Source organism: Semicossyphus pulcher, unplaced genomic scaffold (assembly GCF_022749685.1).
Source record: "Semicossyphus pulcher isolate SPU_LCO1_2020_fin unplaced genomic scaffold, fSemPul1.0.p SCAF_10, whole genome shotgun sequence".
Taxonomy (NCBI): Eukaryota; Metazoa; Chordata; class Actinopteri; order Labriformes; family Labridae; genus Semicossyphus; species Semicossyphus pulcher.
In genome coordinates, this window is record NW_027211604.1 from 12,350,394 (window position 1) to 12,361,433 (window position 11,040).

Here is an 11,040-nt window from a genome sequence, read left to right on the forward strand (position 1 = left end):
GCTCTCTGATGTTCAAATGTCGACATCTAGTGGACGAACACAGTCTCGCAAACTGACTTTTGAAGAGAGAAAACTGTCGAGTTAAAGACTCGGGTTGTTCTTTTGTGAAACGACAGCCAAACAAAGATGCCTCATTTCTGCAGAGAGAGCTGGAAGCAATAAGGAATAAAACTGAGCCTGGTTGGATGAACAAAGGTCATTTCAGCCTGAGATGTTTAACAGGGACTACAGGACACATCACTGTATAAATCTCTTAAGAGACCACGTGGGCATTAAGGAACATATGTTTTTAATCACAAATATCTTTTGAATTTTCATGTATTTTTATCTTGATTTACATATTACACTGTGACATATATCTTCTTTTTACTCACCTTTAATCGGTCTCTCTTGCTTTGACTTTATGTGCAACATTTACTGTAAATATCTGATGTAAAATACTTGTAAATATGTAATACACAATAAGACAGAGCATGCTATTCATGCATTATCTTCCTGTATCGTTGTCTTCCTGTTGAATGTTTCAGGCCGGAGAAGATTCGTAAATAATAAGCTATTTCTTTTTTTTTTTTTACTGTATATCTATGGCAAATGTTTTAATGGACTGCCATATGATATCAACCGAATCAATAAAAACAACTGTGTGATGGGGTCGTGGCCGAGGCGCCAAACACAAGCTATGTTCTGCTGCTGTTCCTTCAAACTATTAAAAACGTAATCTGCAAACCTTTTTTAAAGAACTCTATTTTTTAATGGCTATAATATGTGTTTCTCACAGCCCTGTGTCCATAGCTCGGCTTCTGTGTTGGTTCTCCGGCATGTGTCTCCAAACAGGGAGACTGTGTATTGAGTGTACAGTGTACAAATCTGTGTATTGACAAGTACCTCATACAACCGGTCTTCAAATAGCCCAAACTATCCCTTTAAGTGATTGGTGAAAGGCAATCAGTGCCAAAGATTGATCGAGGAGAAGAGGCAATCACTGATTTCTATCACGTAACAGATGCTATCCATACTGAGAATAGAGTATGACGTGGTGCATATTTCAATACATAAATAAATAACCAGGAAAAATTAATCGCCCAAAGGTAAGAAGAATAAAAAGGCTATTCCTGGATGATGGATTCTGGAGGATGCAAACGTTGGACAGGCTTCAGTGCTCCAGGCCCGGATATATTACTGCATCATGTACAGTAACCAGTACTTCTGGGTTTCACTTATATAATACATTATATCTTTACCGCAGCCGTAAACTGCATTCCAGCTACATTTAGCTATAACATGGCCACACAACAAAGAAGTTACCAGCCTTCTTTAAGCTACTGTATCCCGTCTAACGTTAGTGACAGCATATCCTCACACAGTCACTTGTTAATGATGCCTCAGCATGTTACTGATTGCGGTCTCTGGAGGTGAGCGGGCAAAGATTACAGTCTCTGTGAGGAGCCAGAGGCAGTGTCTCCGCTGATGAGCAACACTGAAGCTCAGACGACGATGTCACCATGAATGAATCAAGCCTGATTTACATGTTGAATAACCATAAATTAATATGCAAGTTTAAAAGTGACTGATGCAAACGTCAATGTGTTGTAAGGCGTTGCTGGTGTTAGTTTGGAGATGAGCAGTGCCTGGTGGGTGCACTGGCCTGGGTGGAGCCTTTTATTGATACGTTAAAGGGATAGTTTGGTTTGTTTGAAGTGGGGTTGTATATGATACTTATCAATAGTAAGTGTACTATATACAGCGGATGCTGGTCAACACGGACCGTGTATTGAGATGCCGGAGTGCTGGCACGGAAGCTAGGCTATATGCCGCTGCAGATAGGCTCATTTTAACACATAATTTATCCACTTATAAGCATGTCCCACCTAAAAATCAATAGTGGTTTCAATTGTAAGCGATATTTGAATATTTTACTACATTTCACTTTTCATTTAGAACGGCTCTTTATTTGGCACTACTTTGTGTGGACCACAACACATACGTGTTACTACGCCTGCAGCGTACGGTGTCGGATCAGCTGTTTGTGCCAGCGGTTTGTAGAAGAGACAACAAAGTAAAGAAAATGCAACATTATGGAAACTGCAAAGTGCCGTTCACAGTAGGGACTAGAGGACATTGTTGTCCTTCATGCTTATTCGCTTTCAGACGCATAAACAAATGATCAAATAGCTAGCTTAGCTTAGCACAAAACCTGAAACAAAGGCAAGCAGCTAGCCCAGTTATGTCCAACTAACGCAAAAACACAAAGTTTTAACACTGGTGGCAGATAAGTTTTATATTTTAGGTAGGACAGTTTGTTGTACACACACAAAATTCAGTTTGAAAATGTCATCGCAGGAGTTTGTGAAATGATATTTGATCTATAGATAGGTGTACATACCCAGGAATACTTTTTTGTAACAGTCAGCATGGATTTCGAGGTATTATTTTTACATTAGAAGTACTTTTCTGCCTGCACCTTTAACAATGCCAGCACACAGTCAGGTGTGGTAGTATAATGAGTGAAAGAGTCTGCATCGAGAACACGTCTGGTTTGATGTATGTGTCTGACAAACACCGGACTTTGACTCCGGAGACTGCTGTTTGTGTCCCTTATGCAACTACAATTCAACGTTGACCTTCAGGCTGTAGACTAGAATTTTCACAGTCTCAACCTAAAAAAGAAACCAAGCTTATCACGCAAAAAATAGTCACTGCTTTATTATATCTTTTTTAAAACATAAATATGGGTGTTTCAGAAGTTAAATGTCAACAGGTTGAATTCCTTATTTTTGAGCAGGCTATAACTGTGAATCCTGAGCTAGCTAGCTATCAGCTCCTGCACAGAGTAAACAGGTGGTTTGATTTGCTCAGTTTGACATGTCTTCATCCAGACAGCATGTTTGCAGAGTGAGCGTACAGACCTTTCATTAACATCAATTTGGCAACAAAGATCAAAGAACTGAAATATAAACCAAGGAAGAAAGAGCAGCTGCTCAGTCTTTGATGATGAAAGCACACTTCCAGCAATGTGCTGCGGCCTAAATATAGCACTTAATCATACTATTTCTAATTGTGGCAGCCATTCAGACTATATATGAGAGACTTAGAATATATATTCAGCCAGCGTCCTGATTGGAGCACATTTTACACAGTGTGCGTCTATATAAAGGAGACATGCCTGTTACGTACCTTATCACATTTCTTTTTTCCAACTAAACGTGTCTGTCTTTTAAAGATATGAAAGCAATGAGGTTCTGAACTCTTTTACCTTCAACAATAGTTTTAATTCTTTAAAACTGCACAAAAACTCCACTTTTGCTTTTACAGAACAATTTAATAGTAAAATGCTCTGTAATTAGTCATTCTAATACAGCTATTGTCCCATCATCAGTGCACAATAAACAGCCTTAAATTCAGTAAAAGTGGGAGGATGGAGTGAACATGTGTTATTAAAAAGTGGCTCAGCCCCGTCTCTCTCATCCTTATTACTTTAAAATTCAACACCCGAAACTGTGACTGCAGAACAACCTTTTAAGAACACATTGTCTTATCATTATCTGTTCCTCGTGTGTATTTTTGTCTCCTGGCTCTTCTGCTAAACATGAAGATGCATCTGAACTCTCATCTGATGAATCACAGCTCTTTGTTTTGTCTAATAACGGTCACTTGTTGTCTCATTCGAGCAGTCTGATGAGCAGCTCGCTGATGAAGACTCCAGCAGCGAGGATGACGAGCATGAGCAGCACAGTGAGCCCACGTCGCACCACCAGCTGCCTGACTGACAGAGATGCGTCATCTGCAGTCTGCTGACCTGCACCCAGCACTTCCTGCTTCCCCTCAGCTGGACTCAAAGAGCTGGATCGACTGGTGTTAACGTAGGCCTGTTTCACGTCAAGGTCGAGGCCTGAAAGGTGAGTTTAATACATGGTTAACATGAGTTTGCAGATTTCTACATGTAACTGTAGGTAGAATAAGAGATCAACTTGTGTTTACCTTTGTTTTCTATCCCAAAGATTGTGTTTGTCTCTGTAGTTCTGACACCTGCTCTTACCAGTGCCTATTCAGAGGTATTTAAAACAGCAACTTCATCACATTTCTTCTCCATTTCACAATGAAAGAAACATAGAAAAACTGGGTACAATATAAGTATAACATTTTGGAACTTACAGGGATTAAGATTTATCTTTTTATCATTTCTAAAATGGCAAAAACACTGGAATAATTCAATGTCAACAGAGGAGTCACTCACCTCTTTAGTTGCTTTCTTCCAGTTTAGTTTACACAGAAACACTGTAAAAAATACGGACTGCACCACGACACAAATGAAAAACCCCGACCACATCCCTGCAAGACAAAATACAGTCAATTATATCATGTGGAAAAAGGTTTAGATTGTCACCGAGATTGTCCTTACCTAAAATCCCCATTTTGACCGGGAACATCAAAGACACTCCGATGGGGAACCCGATGAAGTAAAAACACACCAAATTGCACACAGCACCGATCATCTGCTTTCCTGCCCCCCTGACGATACCTCCCGTAACACCCTGTGGAAGTATAACAAAAAGAGAGCTAAAAGCGATGCAAATATTTTCGTTTTCATTTTAATTGGAAGAAGGAAAAAGTGACGTGTACGGCAGAGGTTCTCACCGCAAAGGCCTCGGCTACATGGATGAAGCAGTTCAACTTCATGACATCAGCCACCCTCTGAATTATGTCTCTAACACAAGGCAGATCTTAGCTTAGAATAAATAATTGCATGTACCACACAGTGACAAAATGTGAGGTTACTTTGCTGGCATGAGTGTCCTCCAGGTTAACGATGCATGTTGAATTAAACATTGACCCTATTTGAGTTAGTTACTAATTCTGAGGTATGAAAACACACTTCTTTACTTACTCCTCCGTGGTGAAAATGTAACCAATCACATCCTTAGAGACACCAAGGCATGCTCCAGTGAAACATGAGACAGTAACTGGATCGGGCATAAGAAACGCGGCATAAGACAATGGTGGTAAATATACAAATAATGGAAAATCATATATTTCAAAATAAGAGTTTGGGTTGTAAATTAGAGGAACTGATCCTAAGGGGTTTGACACAGCTGCCAAAGAGTCCTGTATTGGATATTTGTCAGGCGACGCGTTTGATTCCTACATGCACAGATGAGGGAGACCTTGCTGGACAGCTTGGCCTGCTCGGTGTTCCCAGCACCGAGAGCATTCCCAACCCGGACACTGGCAGCGACAGATAAACCCATCGGAAACTGTGGAGCCAGGATGAAGCGAATGAAAACAATCACTTCAGAGCTCCACACAAATATTACATTAGCTGACAGCGTGTTTTATGATTTGATTAATTAAAGACAAAACGGAATAAGGGAGTCACCATGTAAGCAATAGCAGCCACTTCATAAACTACAGACTGAGCTCCCAGCTCCACCTCGCTGATGAGTCCTGCCAGAAACCCCGCGATCTCGTACAGCCACCACTCCAGACAGTGCATCAGCATGCTGGGGAGGGCCAGGTGGAGGAATGGACCCCACTCCTGCAGGCAGTCTCCAGACCAGCCTAGGAGGTAGAAGTAGGTACAGATAAATGTATTAATACAAATTCTTACAGTACATAGCCATGTTATACTTTCATTCCACTGCATTGTCTAATGTTCAATATAGAACTGAGAACATCTTGAATGACCGATTAAACAAAAGTCTACAGGCATGCTAGCTGCTCTGTGAGGCTGTGCTTGATTGGAGTGCTAATGTTAGCATGCTAATGTTCTCACAGTTTTATCACGCTGATGTTTAGCAGGTTTTAATGAACCTGATTAGCCTGCTAATTAGCACTTTTAGAAGTGTGAGTGTGAATAGTTTTATAAGTAATGTATCAAGGCAGGTAAATCCACACAGGAAATGTTTTTTTTAGCGCCATACTTAAGTTATGCCAAAATTGTAATAGTTTATTATACAGGTCTATCGTTCTTATTATGTTTCTAAACAATGTGAAACTGATTAGAGATTAAGCAGAGATGGTGTTCAGTGTGTACTGGTCCAATGTTGAGTTGTTGTCGAAGTGCACGGAAGGCCAAGCGAGCATAAAAAGCTTAGAATCAAAAAGTTGAAAATACTTCTGAAGGCAAGAAAACAATTCAACACATGTAGATAATAATCAAATTAACAATAACAGTATGTGTAATTATACTTTAATGGAGCTTTTATGCTCAAATGGAGATGTTATTTTGAAAAAACCTCAAGTTAAATTATTTTGAACAATCTTTCAAGATACTTCTACAAAGTAAAAGGCATGAGGCTGTAGTTTCATCAACTAAACTTACCGTCCCATGTGGCTTTGTGCAGCCCCTTGGCACAGATGTACACAAACAAGAACACGGCCAAGGTGTACTGAGAGATGGCGTTGGCAGCTGCAGAGCCACTTCAATGGTGACAGGAAGATTCAGTCCCAAAAATACAAAGCATACAGTAACACTTCAAAGTGGTCTTCAGATGGAGAGTTATTAGTTGAAATGGTTAAAGACTGAAAATATTGGAGATATTGGAGAATATGTTTTACATATGGGTACAAATGGGCACACTCACACGACCCCCAAATCCAGGAGATTGAGGAATACGTAGTTGATTAATGCATTTAGAACATTTCCCACAGCTCCAGAGATCACCTGCGGCCATATGATGCCCTGTGCGCCAAAGCAAACTGCTTATAAAATGCCATTTAAATCCATCGTTGCTCTTGCCGTTTGTTACTTTCTCGTTACTTTCTAACACGTGCACGAAATGATCTCATTACTGACAAACCTCCAGTCATTATTTGTCGTTTCACACCCGTCATTAAACGCACCTGATTCTGAAGATACCTCCCCTGCAGCTGGTACATGAAGGCAGCCTGCAGAATCCGTCACAAAGCAATGAATGGAGTTAATTAAATCAATAATGCCACAAAACAAGCATTCAATACGGCTAATATAGCTCGAGATACAAAAACGCATTCTGAAAAATAATGTAGGAAGCTGAACTCACAGGCAGAGCCGGCATGAAGATCTTCACATACAGTTGGGAGAGTCTTTGGCAGACAGAAACATGTAAGTACTGTACATTTATCATACTGAATAACTTAACTATATATTTTTAGCACTTTGTCATATGATACACGTTTGTGGAGTGGAGATGGTTCACCTGGCGACCTCTGCACTCTGCCTGATGGCCAGCAGAATGGGCTGAGTGTTAATGAGAACGGCCCAGCACGGGAAACACGCTAAGAGGAGAATCAAAACTCCCCTTTGCAGTATCACTCCTACACGCTTTAGGTTTCCACTCCCATAAGTCTGCAGGGAAGGGGGTTCAGAAACACAGGAAAATAAAGGCCAAAACAGTCGAGGGAGAACAAATCAGATACAGAGCATACTGTGAACGCAGCAGTAGGTTATAAAAAGGTGAATTAAATACCTGAGATATGAGAGTATCACATGCTGACGCCAAACCGCAGCCGATGGAAATACCTGTGACATTTATTACCTATGTTGAAATGACGTAGTTAGTCTAAAGAAATAAAACAGTTTGGATAGAGTAATGTCTGATAAGTAGTGGATTTGAAAAACAGAGTTAGCACTGATCCATGAGAACAAAATGGCAATAAAGACAGAAACTGAACTCACTCACCGCTATTGCTAACGCCACCCCTGCCAGCTCTGTTTTCCCCAGGTGACCGCAGAACACCATGCTGACAAAGCCGATCAGGAAGCTCATCAACTGTGAAATGAACTGCAAAACAAAATCATGCTCGCTCGTTTCAACAACTATAAAAACACAAATTAACTTCCCCAAACGTGAAGCAAGCATTACACTCCGAATGCGGCATATGCAGTTGCTAATTGAGTTATTAAGATTGTTTAATCTTAATAAAGGCCTTCAGGTATGAAAACGCTCCTCTTTGCTCCGACAGCTGACATGTGTAAGGTTTTGGTTTTGCTTCGGCTCCTTTGTATTTCGAAACGTCTTTTACTATCTCCCTTTTCTTCAGAAAATAGTTCTAGTGATTGCCAGTGTAGGTTTTTGACAGCCTTTGGCATCAAAAGGTTTACACAAAAGGAAACTAAATGTCCTCGTCTATCAAGTGCTGGTTTGTGCAATGAATAGCAGTCAGTGAAAAATGGATACATGTTGGTCTTTGAATGGCCAAACTATTTTTCTCCTCACAAAGTTCAGATTTTCTCTTAAGGAGACGTTTGCAAAAGCACCTTATTCCTGGCGCATATCAAAAATATTGTTTGAAAACGAATATTTTATAGAACATTTGCTATATTAATACTATACAAATATATGAATGTCAAATATACATATATTCATTTATTTAAATAATGAATTTGTTCTTTATTTACAGTCAAGCTTCATATTTTGGATCTTCTAGGACATTTTCAAGTGTTTACTGAGTATCAATATCCAACTGTATTTGTCTAATAGACGAGCAAATAAAAAGACATCAACAAAACAGACAAAACAACCCCCTGTTAAAATGAAAGTATCAATTAAAGCCTTTCAAATTAAAAGCAGCTATAGAATATTCACTGTTATTATCGTAATAACTGACTCGGGTTTTAAGCTACTCAAGGTAATGGCTGGTTTCAAAATGATACAATTCTAACAGCCTCAATAAGAAGATCCTGATTATAATATAATAAAATACAAACTATTTTATCAATCCCTAAGTGGGGAAACTGTGTGCCACACAAGCACCAACCTGAGAAACCTAGGTCGTTGTAGTTCCTTGCGGGGCCACACGAGGCCGGGTCCAAATGTGAGTCAATAACAGTTGACCCCCATGTCACTTAGAGAAGATTAACACATCTATCACATCACATCTTGACTTTTGCAACTCTCTGTACACGTCTCTTCCTTTTTTCACAGTTTGATATATGACACCTATTTTAGCTTCTATATATTGGCTACCGCTGTCCTTTTGAATCAATTTCTCTCAATTTTGAGGCCCTGCTTGAAACCTCTTTATATCTCTTAGCTGCTCCCACCTTATGACTCAAAGTGCTGCTTGACATCCTCAGTAAAAAACATATTACTTAGACCAAAGTGAGATTATAAACTAAAGGTCACAAGGTACATTTGCTGTTTAGTCCCCAGACTTTTGAATGCCCTACCTAAGGAGATCAGGTGTGCTGTATGTCTATAAGCTATAGAGACAATGTTGTTAATATTATGTTAAAATGCCCGACTTATCTGCAGATACAAACAAGTTTACAGGCTGATGCAAAATACGGTTTTGGTCTGTGTAGCTAATTTCCTTGTTAATGACAACAAAGGATTAATTTTAATACAACTTACCTGTTTAAATTATATCAAGTCTTGATGTTATGCATGTTTCGTAACTGTTTTGAGTGGCAGGTGGGACCACAACCTGTCTGCTCAGCATCACCTCAGCTAATTCGAACCGAAGAACTGAACATCTCCGCATCAAGGTATTAGACAAATAAAATGGCTTGCTGTGCGGTTAATTGTACTAACAGACACAAAGTAGTCTAAAGCAGCTCTTTTCTATGAGTGAAATTGTATGTATAAGCAGGTATCATTGTCTGGGCTCATCATACCTGGGTTGCTAGCTTAGCTCATTAACTAGCTAACAAACTAGCCTTGGATATAACTGTGTAAGCACAGTGTTTGCTAACCATCGGTTCTGTCCATTTCAGGCTCCAAAACAACAAGATGGCGACAGCTTCAATGCTGAACTGGAGGCTGAAAATGGCATACAATGGACATCACAGTGTCTACGTCCACCTTTTTTTTTACAGTCTATGGTACCACTGTGCATTCACTACAGCCTGTACAATGATGTTTCTGTAGAACTGGGAAACTAGCATGTCGTAAAAGCGCTCTTCAGCTTACCAAAAACATAAAAAATATGATCTTTGTTATTCGCAACACTCCTGAGCTTACATTGCTCCATGATCACTTCTTTTGCATCTGAGGTCAAGCCAATCATAGATCCTACCTTCCTGATCTGTGTATTGATCTTGTTCCTGTCTTCTGCACTTAAGCCAAACCTCTCTAATACGAGTTGCAGTCAATCATTCTGCAAGTGGTTTAATCTGGGGAGTCAAGTTAAACTCCTGTCAACTGTCAAATTATAACACAACCTTACCATGGGTCCTGCTAGTCTTAAAAACTGAACTGTTTCATTCTTGTAGTCCGCAGGCACCAGGAGCTTCATCGTTTTCAGCCAGGATCTGCAGCATGAGTCAACACTGTGAGCAGCAGGAGGGGGTTCGTCTGTTTTGGTAAGTCCATTTACTCCTTTATTTGTGTATAAGTCTTCCATACTGAAGTGAGATTCGGCAGAAAACAGAACTCAATCCCAAACTGAATGATGTTCGTACACTCCAATTCCCCTCAAACACAGACAAGAAGGCAGGGAGTGAATCAATAACTAATTACCTGGATAATAATCAATAACCAAGGCAGTGTCCGCCCACCTTGCTCTCTGTCTGTGAGAGTGGGTATTTACAGTATGCTGGGGCTTTGCAACAAATCATATCCCTCCACCGACGACCCACCAACAAGCTGTAAACTCCTCCTTCAAACTTAAAACGCTGCAAAAGGCTGGTTGTTTTCTCTCAGCTTTTTTGCAACGTGACAGATCTTTACTGGTTTACTAAAGTTAAAAAGAGTGCAATGTTTTGGGTAAAGGGGGAAACACAAATGCCTATAATTAAACATTGAGAATCATGTTGGAAAAAATGACTAACCCTAGCGGGAAGTTGAAATGCTGTCATGTTGCACTGGTACACGTACTCGGACAATATTTATCATTTCACTGCTTCTCAGTGAATGAGCAACTAAACAGATAATTGATAGTGAACTACAGAGGGACGCCAGATCACACTTTAAGGTAAAACTACATATTAGATAACCCATTAGCTACCCTTAGACAGCAGCGAATGTTAGCACTTAACCACTTTCTCTGACAAGCTAGCTTCGTTAGCAAGAAAATAAATTACTAGCTACCATTACATTAGCTGGGAATTCACATCTTTCC

At 39.9% G+C, this 11,040-nt stretch overlaps 1 protein-coding gene across 1 annotated transcript; it reads right to left on the bottom strand.

Moving 5' to 3' along the window:
• Positions 1-3,659: 3,659 nt before the first annotated feature.
• slc47a2.1 (solute carrier family 47 member 2, tandem duplicate 1) lies at positions 3,660-10,323 on the bottom strand. Its single transcript, XM_069667772.1, has 16 exons — positions 10,147-10,323; positions 7,659-7,760; positions 7,446-7,514; positions 7,176-7,324; positions 7,020-7,062; positions 6,841-6,885; positions 6,582-6,679; positions 6,320-6,417; positions 5,375-5,556; positions 5,144-5,252; positions 4,886-4,961; positions 4,636-4,705; positions 4,400-4,532; positions 4,235-4,329; positions 3,979-4,042; positions 3,660-3,889 (listed from the first exon to the last, which is right to left on the bottom strand). Exons 1-16 carry the CDS (start codon positions 10,321-10,323, stop codon positions 3,660-3,662), a joined length of 1,740 nt encoding a protein of 579 aa, XP_069523873.1.
• Positions 10,324-11,040: the final 717 nt, after the last annotated feature.

Excerpts from the sequence above, each read along its gene's own strand:
- slc47a2.1 (XM_069667772.1), bottom strand. The coding sequence starts at position 10,323 with ATGGAAGACTTATACACAAATAAAGGAGTAAATGGACTTACCAAAACA. Across the intron at positions 6,418-6,581 it reads CTCCTGGATTTGGGGGTCGT|TGGCTCTGCAGCTGCCAACG; the intron begins GTGAGTGTGCCC and ends TCACCATTGAAG. Across the intron at positions 4,533-4,635 it reads ATGTAGCCGAGGCCTTTGCG|GGTGTTACGGGAGGTATCGT; the intron begins GTGAGAACCTCT and ends ATACTTCCACAG.